The following is a 16271-nucleotide window of genomic DNA, read 5'->3' as shown; positions in this document are numbered from 1 at the left end:
TGGAATTATGACCCTTGTGTCATTATAATGTGGGTGATGTTGTCAAATAATTGATTTAAGTTTAAATCGAATCCCTTCTATGATAACAACAGATTTAGTGAAAATGCATCAAGATTAACCTAAAAATTTTAAGTAAAAAAGGGACATAATTCATGAAAAATTGGTGTGAGAGTTATGAACCTTGAATCATATGATGTGAGTGGTGATGTGGAGCAATTATTTAAGTTTGAATCAAATCAATTTAGTAACAAGTGATAAAGAGTGAAAGTGCACCATTACTTTAACCTGAAATTCTAAGAAAAAGGGGGAGATAATTCTTAAAATTCCTTAAATTATTGCTGTAAAGGTTTTGGCCCGTGTGCCAGATGATGTGGGTTAAGATAAAAAATAACTATTACAAGTTTGAAGCAAATCCATCAAGAGAAAAAAAAGAGAAAGTGCATCAAAACCTTAACCAAGGTGTGGGTGGCACAGAAAGACGCCAGTGCGAGTAGGATAGCTCTCCATATACTTCGTGTAGACGAGCTAAAATGCACAAGTTCTTTGTGTCATATGGCTGTCTTGTAAAAGAAACTTAAATTTAATAAAGATACAACTTATCTAAACGTTTGGTTGAAATCAAATAATAAATGTAGAAACTTTTATGCACACAAGCTTTAAGTCAGCATTTTCAGCTATTTCAACAGGTCTAACTCCTTTGAGCAAACAAGGAATCAAGATTTTATAGAAATACAAGTTTTCTGCAACCATTGTGAAAATAAAACAAAAAATAAAGACGGTTTTGTGCACATAAGCACAATGAGCATGAACAGATAATGGACAATGTCAAGATACTAAACAATATACAAGAGGTTAACTCACAGAGCTAAAAAGAAACACTGTTCTTTGGGACCAGTATGGCTCTAGACTTGTCTGCTCTGTATAATCTAACTGTATTGAAATCAAAATACATTCTGTAGAAATATGATGTTTCATAAAAAATATAAAACCAAGGTCACACATGTTTTCTAAAGCTTTCCTCAAATTCTTTAATAGTAGATATGCTTCAGCAATGAAATTATTACATGAATTTTGCTGTCAACATGCTGCTTTAATCATAATAAAAAACAAGACAATACGAGACTTTCATATACAAGTAATTGAATGAAAACATTACAGCTGCTCGCCAACATAATTTTCAGTACACTGTATAAAAAAAGAAAAATTAATTTGAATCATCAAATAAAATTCTCTCTGTGTATGTTTCTGATAATGACTGTTTTGTTTGAATTAAGAAGCCACAAAAATGAGCATTAATCTTTTAAAATTCCTATGAAACTGTGTTGACGTACCTCTACACAGTCAACAGTTTTTCTTCAAAGATTTTCACATATCTATAAATAACAATTTATGTCGTAATATATTATAGTTACTTCACAAGATATTTTCCTACTCTGAATTGTGGGCAAGCAGCTATTAATACATAATTGGTTAGCAAAATCAAACAGAAAAATATACAAATGTGAAAACTGAAGAGCAATTTATGTGCTATAATAAAGGCAACCAATATACAGATTTTCAAAAAGCTCTATCAAATAAATGTATATTAAGACATCAATGTATTTTTAACTCATGAATCTTTGCTGCAATTCTAACTTAAGAGCGTCATATCACTAGCAAAATTGGTGAACAGACTTTCCTTTTAATTATTGCCCTGGTCTTTTAATAACCAGATAATTATCAATTATATTTTTGCCAAACATTTTTAAAAAGTTTTGTGGACTCTAGTATTAAGTTAAATAGAAAATGTTAAACACTATCTTATTGTCAAAGACAAATTTACTTATATTTTAAGAAGTTCCAAGATGCATAGAAATATTTCAACAAAAAACAGAATCATCTTATCTTGCTAAGTCTTTTCCTCCTCAGTTCCTTCAATTTCGCAAGCTGCCTCCTCCTCTTATCCATCAACACACAATTCATCCTTTTCTCTTTTTCATCATCAGTCTCACTCTCACTCTCTTCCGATTCACTCTGCTGTCTTGTATTCTCACAAACATACTCATTTCTAACAGTCAATACCTCTCTCTCAACCATCTCCTCATCACTCTCACACACAAACTCTCTGTTCACTGTAACTGGTCTCTCTCTTTCAGAATCTTGTCCTCTTCTCTTCTTCCTGCTTGCATAGAATGACAACCCCTTCTTTTGTCTATCCTCCTTGATACGTGTATCGATTCCGTGCAATATGGCAGTGAGGGATGGTTCCCTTCAGGCAGGGAACCTTACCACCAAATCCTCCCCATCACTCTCTTCGTCACTCATGAGGTCTGAGTGTACACGTCTCATGATGTCCACCTCACCATCTTTTGCGTGCTTTCTCCTCAATGTGTACAACTGTAAATGAAATGAACCAAATATAAACAATGAAAGATGTTCCACCCAAAACAAATACAGCAATCCTAAAGATACTTTTTTTCAGACCGATGGGGACATTATATTTTTTAATGAAAGATATTTTGAGTCAGAACTTAAGGTGATGTTTGCTTAACTAGATATAGACTTTTCTCCTTTAGAAATGCTACGTGGCATTTCACAGTTAAACACGGAAAGTCCGGGGGGAGAGGACCCGGCAGAATGCTTAATGAATTCATTATTTATGGTACCCCTGTATTATCAGATTTTCTACTAAAGTTATGTAACAAATTTCTAACATTGGCTATTTCCCAGATTCGTTGAGTGAAGAATTGATCATTCCGATCCATTAAAAGGATAGTTTAACAAGAACTGAAAATTATGGAGGAATAACACTCCTCAGTTTTATTTGCAAATTGTTTACTAAGTTGCTAAACAATAGACGGAATGAATGGGCAGGGGATTATTATATTCTGTGCGAGGCAGGCCAAGTCTGGATTTTGTGCTTAAATGGAAACATCTGATAACGTATGTGTCCTACATGGCTTGATCTCACATTTTATTAACTTTTTTTTTTATTGTGTTTTTGTTGACTTCTCAAAGGCGTTTGATTATTGTTAGGGACAATATATGGCATAAATTATTGAAATTTTGCGTGAAATCAATGGTCAAACTAGATAGAGAAATAACTAAAAGTTTCGAAAGCTATTTAGGTGTAAGATATGGTGATGCTTATCTCCTTTGATCTTTTCTTTATATTTAGATGATCTAGCGGATGAACTATATCTAGATTCATCAATAAGTTGATGTAAGTATGCTTAAACTCTTCCTACTTATGTACGCAGACGATATCGTTATATTTGCAAATTCGGTACAGGAATTATAAAAAGCCTTAAATAATTTAGATTATTGTTCCAGATGGAGGTTACATGTTTATCAAAAACAAAATCATGGTTTAAGGAGATGGGGACGCTAATCTCAAAACCTGAAAGTTTATTGTATGGGCACAGAACTTGAAATTGTAAACAACTTTACATACCTGGACAGCTTAGCTCAATAGGGAGAACGCAGATCTACGAATCCCGGGGTCGTGAGTTTTATCATTGAGCGGGCAGTATGTTCTCCGTGACGATTTGATAAAAGACATTGTGTCTGAGATCATTCGTCCTCCACCTCTGATTCATGTGCGGAAGTTGGCAGTTACTTGCGGAGAACAGGTCTGTACTTGTACAGAATCCAGGAACACTGGTTAGGTTTCCCCAGTTAAATAGCTGAAATACTGCTGACAAATGACGTTAAACCCAAAACAAACAAACAAAATTCACGGCTACTAAACGCTAGCGCCACCACCAAATTGTGGTGATAAGGAAAAGAGCTATCGACATTTCCGTGGTGCAGCTATCGGCCGTTTCAGCTTTTAAACACGTGAGTAAAATTTATATTTTATCCTATATTTTTATTGATAGAACTTTTTTCGAAAATCGGAGAATGTAGTTCCGTGTAACAACACTTTTACTACAGGTTAGCTGTTATTTCATTAAAATATTATGCAAATTGTGGTGCCAGGAGCTTTTCTCCCGAATCTGACAGTGGCACATTTTCATATCGGCCAGTATTCGAGCACCATTCAGATGAATAGACACACTGTAAGAACAAACCTGCGCATGCAAATGGTGTAGAAATAAATTACACGTATTAACACACACAAAAAAATAACGAAAAACACCAGTAAAATGGAAAAACACCAGTATTTTTGAAAGTGGTGGCGCTATCACTCTAGTGGTGGCGCTATACAGTAGTGGTGGCGCTGTTGTACTATGGGCTAATATATTCAATTGAAATGTATGAAAATCCCACAGCGGAGCTTTATATGGTTGTTGAAATCGTGGACTTGATGCTAAGGGTTTCGTTTTGAGGAGGCTGCGTTTTTGGTGCGTGGCATTCCCTGTTTGATATTTGTCTTTGTTTTGAATTAATTGTAAAATTTCTGTCAGTTACAATGTAAGTACGCGGATCTTTGAATTTACTTGAGCGGTCTATCGGTGCCACTTGAGATTATCATTTATCTTTACAATGTGATAAATTTTGTGAAAAGATTCTTTTGAAGCATGGACTGAAACCGACAAACATGACAGCAGACTCGGTTTGGTCGTGCGTGAATTGTAATACCCCTCACGTCTGTCTTCTAGCAGTAAATTAAAAGATTACAGTTTTTTTTAAATCATTTTATATTTTAGAGAGCATTTTTGTGAAGAACTATCTAGTTCTGACTTACCACTACTTTATTGTTCTAGAATCCCTTGAATAATTTATGTATACACTGTTTATCTATTTCAGATGGGGATTTTCAAGGGAAGAAGGAAAAGGGGACTTTTCCTTACATCTAAAAAGAAGAAGAAATACGTCATCCAGTTTTGCTCACCGACAGGAATAGGTCCGCTAAAAACAAGTACTCCATGGAAATCAAGTTCTGAAAAAAGAAAACGGACTCCAAGAAAAATATCTCCACACAAAAGGGCTAAATTTATATCACCAATTAAAAGATGTATTATTAAACTTAAATCACCATCTAAACAAGCAAACACAGTTGCCAAACCGTTCAATAAAAAGTCAAGAAAAACTTTGAAATATGAAGATGTTTCAAATGATTCAAGTAATAACAATGAATACGAGGAGTTATCAGAAAACGCTTACGATCTGGAGGATTGTGAAACTGTTTTGTACTCGTTTGAATCTCAGGGAGACTCCACTGTAAATTACGGAGATAATACCACGGATTCGTTTGTTTTTAAGGAGGAATATGAAGAGGATAGTATTGTAGATGTATTCAAGGACGTTTTACAAATACTTGAAAAAGAAAATATGAAAGAAGAGTTTATGTCATTTTTAAAATTAGTGTCCGCTGGAAAATTTCCACTCGATAATGTAGCATTAATGTTGTTCATTGACGTTATAAAATGGTTCAATGCTAGTGACGTTAGGCAAGTCAGATACAATGATACATCACTGAAATTTTTTTGGCTTGGAAAGAAGTTATTTGGTGGACGATTTATACGATTCATGTCAGGTCCGAAGAACGAAGCAGATATGATTTCTGGTAAAACTGCATTAAGACCAATGGATTCAAAGGTGAATTTTGCATGTCCAAGTGAATCTATTCTCTCTAACTATAACCCACTTGGATATGAGCTTGAAGCAGAAAATGGACCGGGTATATTGCAGTCGATGATTGATCTCACAGCAAGCAAAAGTACGAGTGGAGTTTCATACGTTTTAATGTTTGACGGAAAGAAAATAAAAAGAGGGGCAGATGTAGATCTTCTTGGATTTGAAGACGAACCAATTGCTGGAAAAAGAGACGCCCTTGAAAATGACTTGAAAGTTATCGATGAAACACTAAACACATTACAATTATTCAATCATAACATCGAGATGGCGCGTGAATCGGACCAAAATATGAAGGACGAACTGACTGTCAAAGTACAACTTTGTTTCAGTGTTATATCTAAGTTTTTAAGAGAAATGCGAATCCTGCGACAATCAAAGGCAGTGGCTATGCGCAAGTATAAAGAACGGATAGAAAAAGACCCGTCTTTGGCAAAGACATTACAGTATGCAATGGATGCCTGTCGTACTTCGTCATACCAGACAGAGAACTGTATTTCAGTATTTCTTGATGTTCAGTGGGAAATTTGCAAATGCAGCGCGTTTTTGCATGGGGCTCTTAGTTTATTTGCAAAATCGAAAAAAGTCAATATCGAGAATCAAGGAAATGTGAAACTCCTAAAGCCTGTAACTGATATGATGTCTGAACTTGACACAGATAATCTGCCAACAAGTCTGATTAAACAGAGATCTCCGGAATGGCACTCTGCTAGAGAAAATGTTAAAGTAACAGGAAGTTCTATCTATACCGCAGTGGGTTGTGATGGACTTAAAAAACAAAATGAACAATTTGACAGTGTTTTCAGTAATATAGAAAAACCAAGACCAAATGAAGCTCAGGCAAAAGCAATGCAACATGGTGTAGATTCTGAGACTAACCAGATAGCGACCTTAGCTGGCGTCGTTTTACCAGCCTTTTTTCCTTACATGACGTACTGGGAAGAGGGTTATTACCTCGAAGATCGAGTTATAGTCTCTCCAGATGGCAGCATTAGAGACAATTCAACATCATCTGTTATATATGCCTTCGAAGGGAAAGCACCAGTAGAACGCCAGTTTACCACCAGGCAGCAGTATAAGGTTCCTGAGAGGTATATTACTCAAACACTGTATGAACAGAAAGTAACGCGTGCAGAAAAAGGAACACTGTATATGTGCTGGACTCCTGAAAGTTCCACTGTATTTATAGTTCCAAAAAGTGAAGAAATATGTTCACAAATTCAACACGTAATTGAAGATTTGTACTTAAGGGATATCCCAAAGAGGAGAACCAGGATTTCAAATGAATCAAAGCAGTTGAAACAAAACCTGAAAGATCACGTGTCTAAGTGTATATTCGTTGGGGAGTTTCCTTCCGTTGAAGCTGAACAAAACACAAATACTGAAAAACCTGCTACCGTGGCAGATGACTCGAATAAAGACTATGAATACAGTGATTTGTCTAAATCTCTTTTAAAAGCAAAGTCTTCAATGAAGAGCGCATACAATATTCAACGTAAATACGCATCTCAGGTCGTGGTGTATCTACTTGCAGACTTGGATAGACTTTGGAAATCGGAATTACCGCATGCAGTACCAGTAATGTACTGTTACAGAGGATATAGTTTGTCAATGGATGTAGCTAGAAATCTCCTTGAACATTGTAGGAAAGCATGCACTGACCAAGGACTCTTCTGATGGTGAATTTATCCAACTAATGGTTAAAGGTCAGGACGGAAGACCTCTTACTATGTGCCAGCTTAGCAAGTCCGTGTGGAATGAAGTTTGCAAAATCAAAAAGTCCGATTTAGTGAAATGTTTACGCTCACTGAACAAGAAACACATATCAATTGAAGAAGGGGGACACGTTTCATTGATATCGGTTGATGGTGGATGTAACATTACAACACCAAGGAAAGGTTGGAAGAAGAAATCTAAAACGGGAAAACACACTGAAAACAACATAATGATAGACATTGAAGAAACTGATAACATGAATGAAAATGTTCTGTCGGATGACCACATGAAAGAAATTGAAGGACAAAAGGCAAGCATTGTTAATGAAGTGGATAATTTGTTTGACGATACTATTGAATATGACATTGAAGAGCTTTTAGAAATTGAAAACCAGTATACAAAGGCAGGTACATTTCCAAGGAGGCTCGAAAATGATGAACTTAAAATCATCTTGCAAATGTTAAATCAGCGAAGACCAAAAAAATGGAACTCTGTTTCAGTTGAAAAGTTGTCTGAGATCATGGAAACCAACATGAATGTATTAACCAAAGAGGAATTGCTAGATGTTGCCAAATACTTGAATATAACATTGAAGGGAACAGGTAAAGAAGTTGCAGTTACAAAAGTAAAGAAGTCGGATCTGGTGGAGCAGTTAGGGAAGCTTTTAAAAAGCACGACTAAAACCCAAACAACGCAGCGGAAGAAAACGACAAAAAATCCTAAACGTCTACAAGACATTGCTGCTGGGATACTAATAAAAGCGTCATATCCAAAGCAAGTGTTAAACATCGCTTATGCCGAGTACATATGGCCAGAAAGGGTGAAACTATGGAAAGAGAAAAATAGAGTGGCACAAACGATAATGGTGAAGACGGAAACAGAGGAGATGAATTTTGAACCATATTACGTACCGGAGTTTGACGAAAACAGTGGTGTTTTCAGGATTTTCACTTATGATAAAACACATCTCGGAACCAATTTGCGGAAATGCATGTGTCTGGACAAAGTGAGAGGAATTTCAATCCAGGCGTGGAAGCATGTATCGAAAGCAAGACCTGACATCCTTCACCCATCTCTAGTCGAGGTTGATGATGATGGAAGAATTTTAGATCAAATGAAAGAGTCTCTCGCTAGAAGTATGGTAAGCAAAGAGGTGGAACAAGAAATGTTGGAACATGGATTTGGAAACGAAGCTGAATTTTGTAGTGTAATTCGTGAAGGACTGTATGTTGCTGATGATGTTCCAGGCATAAGCGCATTAGACAGGTGTAGAAAGAGAATTTCTCTTATGCAGTGGTTAGATAAGGGAGTTGATTTCAGTCAGTTTCCACCATATGGCGGACGTATTAAAGGCCTCTCACACATATTATATGAAGGACTCAGACTAAGCCAAGAAGCAAAGATGTATTTGTATGCCCTTGCAAAGTCTGGTACATATTGTGTCAGGGCTCCCAATACACTTTGCAGTGAATCATTCTTCGGTACCATGCAAGAGATGGACCCATGGGGACAGGGCATTCTTAGTTCAAGCGGTGTACAGAAGCATATATCAGATTTTACAACTATCACCGCAATGAAAATGGATGAAAAAAGGTAAGTTTTTATTGAACTTTTATATTTATCAGCTATTCTGTTTCATAGGACTTTTGCTCGGAAAAGAAAAATAAAGACTTGTTACACATTTCTGTTTCCGACTCGCGTTAAAGTGATCTATAACAAAATGTTTATGCAAAAATATTTTGGCTATATTAAAGTCAAAGTTATAATCAGAAATATGTGTAATTTCTTTAAGCAAAATTCCGACGCATTTGCCTTTTAAACATTTATTTTTACTGTTAATATAGCATTGTATAAAGTACTGTTACTGAAGAAATCATCTATAACAAAAGAGTGCTCTAACACTATTTATTCGCGATGGGCGATTATACGTCGGGCGTTACAAATTCACGAGTGCGCAGCCCTCGTGGACGAGACGTCATTCTAGCGTAAGCGTGTTTTAATAGAGACAATCTTATTAGAATTATTAATAGACATACTATTATATATTCTAATACGCTTGTCTCTGTTAAAGCACTCTTACGCTAGAATGACGGCACGTTAACGTGTGGTGACGTCAAAGTTTTTGTTGCAACAAAGAAAGAGCGCATCTATATTCTACCTACTGTTTTACATTAAGGGTATTTTAGAATCAAAATAATTTATAACTAAACCGTGTTTAACACTATTTATACACTCGGGCGGTAATACGTCGTACGAATAACTTCACTCAGGCTGCGCCCTCGTGATATTATAACGCCCGAAGTATAACCGCCCATCGTGCATTTATAGTGTTAAAACACTCTTTTGCTATAAATTATTTCTTAAATATGTTTTTTTTTATTATTTATAAATGTTTAACATTGTTTTTTTGCTTTCTGTTTTGTTTTGATATAACTCCATCGTAGCGAAATATGACCATTTTGTTTCCATTCACCGTAAAATCCAACTAACTCACTTTTATTATATTGATTAATACTAAAACCAAGTTGAAGAAAGTCTACGTGTTAAAACTTTTTCAAAGGTATATAGGTTCAGACATCAACGTTTCTTTTTCACCTTAATGTTAAAAAAAAACCACATAAAATATATCAATGGTTAATACCCTGTTCATTTTAAAACAGACACGTGTACATGAAGACAAAGAAGGATGCAGTTTATCCGTTACCAAAAGTAGTATCGTCACAAGAATTGTACACTAATGAGGAAGAACAGAAAGAGCAGGAACCAGACGAGATAGTGCAACATAGTGGTATCGAATGTCACTGTAGACAGGAACGCTTTATCCAATGCATTGTTCCACGGTAAAAATAATTCATGCACGTCAACCATTTGCATTAAAGACTGTTCCATAGAAATTTGCATGTCATAACAGTGATAGCTTGAACGCATAAGCTCTTCATATGTGCGCGTCAAACGTACAAGTAGTGTTGCTTTCATTTTTAGACAGAGAGTGATTTCACAAGATAGTGCATAAGCATACGTGTAGTGGATCACCCTATTATATGACTTTCAATCCATTATCGAAAGTATTAGGGTTAAATACATCTGTAATTTTCTAAGTGATAAATCACTTAATATATATTCAACTGGTAAAAATGTATGAAATAGGTCAGTTTAGTAAGAACATGAAATTTAAAAAAAAAGTTGTTTGTTTTACATGAAAGATAAAAATATCGTTCACTCAGGAACACCTTATCATATATTTTCATTTTTCGTGAAGACATTGCATCTTGTGTTCACTTGTGGAATATATATCAATATTACACTTAAACAAGCAAATTCTTATTTCTTTTAAAGACCAAGCGATTATTAAAAAAAAGGAATAAAATTCTACACGTCTGGGCACAAATCCATGTGAAATATTGCAACCTCTGTTTTATTGTCGATTTTGTTATTTTATTTGCAGAGACCATTTCTTCGATTCAGCGGCAAGAGCCAGACTATACAAAGGCGAAAAAACCTACAAATCAAGCGTTAATTCGGGAGTATTACGAGGTGAACAACCCATACGATCACAATATTCGTATAAAATAAACGAAGCCAGGATGCTGCCTTCAAAAAGGCTTGGTATTGAAGATAAAGTTTATCAGTGACTTTTTCACAAAATCAATTAATTGTTTCTGAAAGAAAGTGATCGGGAAGGACATAATTATGCCAGCTTTAATAATGGACTTGTCCACTAAATAGCATACACGGATATACCAAAACAGTATCTTACAGTATCATTATAGATTCTATTTACATATATATACATATATTGTGAAAGTTAAAGAAACTCGTTTCCACCGACATAAATTAAAACAGGAACAGATAAAGACTCTTAAGTTCTGGTTCTCTGATATTACAACATCGTGAAATGTCTTGAATATTTTGATGTTAAAAGTGTTTTTTCCATGACTTTGCATTTTGCATATTGTTGATAATATCATTTGTCAGTTAAACTTTTGAACAGAGTTGCTAAATTTTAAGCACAGTTGCCAGCAGTAACAGGTTTGTATTTTTATAACACTGTGGAAAACTGCAGTAAAAACATCTGAAAAGATGGTCGTTTTATCTTTTTATTGTAATTTTAATAGACTTTAATAAATTTTAATGAACAATAACCAACATTGAGTAACAAAGTAACATAAATCAAGTAAATCACAGACTGATTTGCAAACATGTTTGATTGGGCGTAGTGAAGTAATATTTAACATATAATCACATATCTATTAACTATGATTGGAAAAAATAAACAAGATAACAGAAATTTAAAATGTAGGGTTAACGCACGTTTTTTTGTGTAACAACATCTGCAGAATCCCAAGGGATTGGTTGGTGCACGAGCCCGTAGGGCGAGTGCACCAACATAGCCCGAGGGATTCTGCAGATGTTGTTTCACGAAACAAACGTGTGTTATCGCTATTCTTGCATAAAACACAACTAAAGTGCTGGAAATATTGAAAAAGCAAGACTATTCAGCTGACATTAGCCGATCGAAGTCGGCCGTTTCAGGTTGTTATGGACACATGTTTTATTTATGCATTTCCAGGGCATACAGAAACAGTGCATATTTTATACATGTCGAACGGACATTCTTGTTATGGTAATTTCTTTAATATTAAATATATGTAAAATAAGCATGACTTCCCCTTTTTCCGATATATCGGTAGGAACTTTAGCTTTAGAGGCTCGGAATTATGAGAAAAGGGCATACTGTACACGGCATCCTGTCTTTAGACAATTTGCAGGTGAGGTGCCGACAGAATACAATTCTGCTTGGTTTAAATTAATAGTCTGTCCCTTACGCTTTTTAAATGTAAATATTATCGTTTAATAGAAACTGGTATCGATACCTATATTCTTCATGTCGTTAAAAATGAAATCTCTAGGCCTATAACTAGAAAATTTTGCTTTGCACCCCACCCCATCGCGATCAAAGTTTGATAAACACAAAAATTTGAATTTTTCCAACATCGATATAATCAACTTAGATTGGATTTATAAACTCAAACATGGTTGGTGAGATCTACAAATAAATTGAAAAATATATAATAAATACCTTCTGTTCATCAAATGTTCATTAACTATGGAAAAATTCTTCAAACTTTACGCTTCGTCATGTTTATGCTTTACATTACACACCATCACTACATCAGTAGACTGCATAGATGTGTAAAGTAGACACAAACATTTTTTAAAAGTTTTAGTGTAAGATTTAAAGTTAGCATGTCAACTTTCTCGACTCAAATTAATTTGGAAAACGAAATTGTATTTTTGTAAATATTGTTTGCCTATCATTTTCAGGGATTAAATCGCGGCGTGTAAACTTACTTTGAGTCTAATACGCGTAATAATACAATAATAAGGAACGTCAATTCAGTCGCGTATCAAGAGAGGTAGCGCTTATTACAAGTTAAAGTAAAGTTAGGTTGAAAAATGATATTTTTAATAAAAATGCAGATGAAAAGATTTCATAAATCTCGGACCTTTCGACTTCGGCCAAAATTGATTCGGGATCCATAATTTGCTTACGTTGGACCCGCAACAGCATATTCAAAACGTTCACCAACAGCGCGTGCTCACGAGAATCTCCTTGTTTGTACACGTTTTTTCCCTGTTTGTGCATGCCCGAAATCGGCAAAAAACAAAGGTTTTATGCAAGAATAGCAGTTACGTGACAAACAAAGGTTAACAAATGAAGATTTTTCCATATTCGTAATTCTTAAAATGGTATGTCAAAGTATTTCAAATGAACCCAAAATAACGAATAACAGGTCTTTCCACGTTGCATGCCGACATAATTAGTTTATCATCTTTAATCTATTCACCTGACTGCCAAAACGAAAATATTTTCTACGATAATGCAAATGTACATACATTGCTTTACTTCATAGAGAAGGGTCATTGTAACATAAGTACTGTGAAGTACATAAGAGTTTTTGGTAGGATGGAATAATAATTGTTCTTTTTTACAAATATTTAAGAAACAAATGTAAGTTTTTGAGTGCAGGTCTATCTGTGAACTAAATTTGGCACGTAAATGTACTAAACTTTACCTGAAATAAACTGAGTATTATGAATAAAATAGCAGAGATCAATACGGAATCACAGATAATTACGCAATTATATACAGAGCGATTGGCAATGATTTGTGTTAAAAAGTTCACATTTTAACAACAATCAACTATATACCCGGTGAGAAATCAAGGGGTACTCTTAACTGACAACTGATGTTGCCTAACTATCATTCAAGCAAAACGTCTCAAAAAGAAATACCAGCCAAGGAACTAATTGTCATAACGGTGCACATTCCGAAGGTGTCTCGAATAAACATCTTTACGAGTAAATCGCTTCCCACACAAATCACAAATATTTTGTGGATCGAAGTGTGACTTCATATGGACATTCATCGCCCGTTTGGAAGAAAATCTCTTGTCACATGATGAACATGAAACGTTTTTTTCAGGTGCTTTACCACACGTTTTTTGATGTCTTGTCAAATTTCGTTTGTAAGTAAATTGTGACTGGCATTGCGCGCATTGATACTTTTCCTTCCCGTGTTCTTTTCTGAAATGATCGTTTAGTTCTAATTTGTTGTAGAATTTCTTTCCGCATATAGAGATCGGGCATGGATAGTTCTTTTCGTGTGCATGCATTCTCTTCTGGTGTTGATTCAACGATTGCCGTGTAGCCATGCGTTTATCACACAAGAAACACACTGTATTACTTATAGATTCCTCGTGATAGTTTTTTATGTGGAACTTGCATCTCCACCTTGAGCTAAATACGGAACCACAAGTATCACATGTGAACTTCTTGCGCGTACCTTGGTTCATCTTTGTTCTTCCTGAAAGAGACAGTAAATAATTTTTAGCCTTTTACATGTGACCAAATAATTCTACCAAATTACGTTAAGATAGTACTGCACACCTTTAACACTAGCAGTGATGGAGTAACGTAGTTCATCTATAAAACACAGAATAAACCCTGGACCTGGCGTCCGGAAAAAAAAATCATCTCATGAAGTAATGGCAGCCTGTATGAAAACTTCATTAAAATGGCACTATGTCATCAGAGATGTGATTTTCCCAATAGTGTCCAACTATGTTTCTTAAATAATTTATTCCAAAATACCCCATCTGAATGTGAATCAGATATATCTAAAGTTGACTGTTTGAAAAGTTCAGTATTTCGTACAGTGTTCTATGGTATAGCGGAACACTAACTTTTCCTGCAAACCACTTGGAAGAAAATAAATTTGTTTTTCCTGTTATTCCTAAGTAAAATGTCATATCATTTGGTCATACTATGTAAATTTATATTTAGAACATTAAACTTTGAGGGGGGCGTCCGTTGCCAAGTGGTTAAGGTCGCTAACTTCGAATCACTTGCCCCTCACTGTTTTGCGTTCGAGCCCCACTGCTCGGGGCGTTGGTACTTCGTGTGAAGAAGCCATCCAGCTGGCTTACGAAAGGTCGGTAGTTCTACCCACCCAGGAGCCCACTCGTGATGAAATAATACACGGAAGGGCACCTGGGGTCTTCCTCCGCCGTCAGATATGTAAAGTCGCTATATGACCTATTTTTGTCAGTGAGACGTTAAACAAAACTCCCCAAAATAGCTTTGTTTCTAACCTATCTACTATTTTAAAAGTGCAAACGCATGAAAAATAGATGCCTGCGTCGGGAATACGAAACCGGGCCGCCGCAGAAATAAAAACATTTTGAACCGTCTTAACCGATACCGCCATGTTTAACGCGTTAATTATAGGTATATCAATCATTACAGCTTTTCAGTTTTTATTGTATATAAGTAAAAATAACTAATTCTCATGTGTTTCAATATGAACCGCGCCATGAGAAAACCCACATAGTGCGTTTGCGACCAACATGGATCCTAACAAGACTGCGCGGATGTGCAGGTTCGTCTAGATCCATGCTGGTCGTAAATGCATTGTGTTGGTTTTCTCATGGCACGGCTCAATTATCATGTATTCTGTCAGTAAATTTCAATGTTTTCTTATTTATATAAATAGCATTAAGTTTCTGTTACTAAACTAGATGCAGGAACCTTTAAAACCGCATATTAATACACTATTTATCCTACTCAAGAATATACAGTATAGCAGTACATAAAATAAACGGTGTGTAGAGCGATACTCTTTTATAAACATTCTGCGATCAAATACTTTTCATTCACTGATGCTTTTTAAATAGACACTGATTTAGTCTGTACAGGATATATATTCATTTTCGTATGATGACGTGTGAAAAAAAGATCTAAAAACAAGAAAACATGAAATGTATGTAAGTTTGTCCGTCTGCAAGCCACGGAAATTTCTACAATAATCGATGTTATCAACCTATCCCACGCTGTACACAAATTACGTTACTCAACAAAATGCATAGTAGATCTAACCTCTACATGATCGCAAAATAATCTACATGTATATGGATCAGATTGTACATCTTGCTCTATTGATTAATCATATTTTAATCGAGTGGAATTGAAAATGTACTGTACTCACTTTTCAGAAAGAATTGTGAAAGTAATGTCTTTTGTTTACAATGACATGCAAACGACGTATAAAAACAAAGGGAAGTAACTTTCAGAATCTGAATTTAACAAATAAATTCTACACTAACTTCATATAATTTCCTGGACACAAATCTTTGTTTGAAATAAATGTATTGCTACTATTTTCCTTGACCTGAATTAAAAGTACACTTACGTTTGTATTTAAATAGAATATTTACAGGTTAGACATATAATTCTACATTAGCGTTTTAAACAAAGGAAAATATTTACTTTGACTACAAGAGTCTGTGAGTATTGTGTTCTTTTATTTTTTTGGATAGAGAATGTTTCATAAAGCTAATTAAACTATGATCGTGTTTTTCTTTCTTTAATAACATAATTCCTTGCAGGAAAATTACCAATTAGAGAAAAGTGCTGTTTGTTTTGTTCCGAATGCG

General features: G+C 35.1%; 1 protein-coding gene across 1 annotated transcript; it reads left to right on the top strand.

Annotated features, from left to right (window-relative positions):
• The first annotated feature begins 7237 nt into the window (after positions 1-7237).
• On the top strand, positions 7238-11357 carry LOC128559645 (uncharacterized). The gene is made up of 3 exons (XM_053551951.1): positions 7238-8868; positions 9936-10115; positions 10721-11357. Exons 1-3 carry the CDS (start codon positions 7256-7258, stop codon positions 10905-10907), a joined length of 1980 nt encoding a protein of 659 aa, XP_053407926.1. The 5' UTR covers positions 7238-7255; the 3' UTR covers positions 10908-11357.
• The last annotated feature ends 4914 nt before the right edge of the window (positions 11358-16271 follow it).

The sequence above is a fragment of the Mercenaria mercenaria genome, chromosome 9 (assembly GCF_021730395.1).
Source record: "Mercenaria mercenaria strain notata chromosome 9, MADL_Memer_1, whole genome shotgun sequence".
Lineage (NCBI taxonomy): Eukaryota > Metazoa > Mollusca > Bivalvia > Venerida > Veneridae > Mercenaria > Mercenaria mercenaria.
The sequence above is the reverse complement of the archived record's forward strand: the minus strand, read 5'-3'. Positions and strand labels throughout refer to the sequence as shown.

Bases quoted from the DNA above. Each gene is read 5' to 3' on its own strand.
- LOC128559645 (XM_053551951.1), top strand. From the start codon at position 7,256: ATGGTTAAAGGTCAGGACGGAAGACCTCTTACTATGTGCCAGCTTAGC. The intron at 8,869-9,935 runs GTAAGTTTTTAT...ATTTTAAAACAG, and splicing joins ATGAAAATGGATGAAAAAAG to ACACGTGTACATGAAGACAA. The intron at 10,116-10,720 runs GTAAAAATAATT...TTTTATTTGCAG, and splicing joins ATCCAATGCATTGTTCCACG to AGACCATTTCTTCGATTCAG.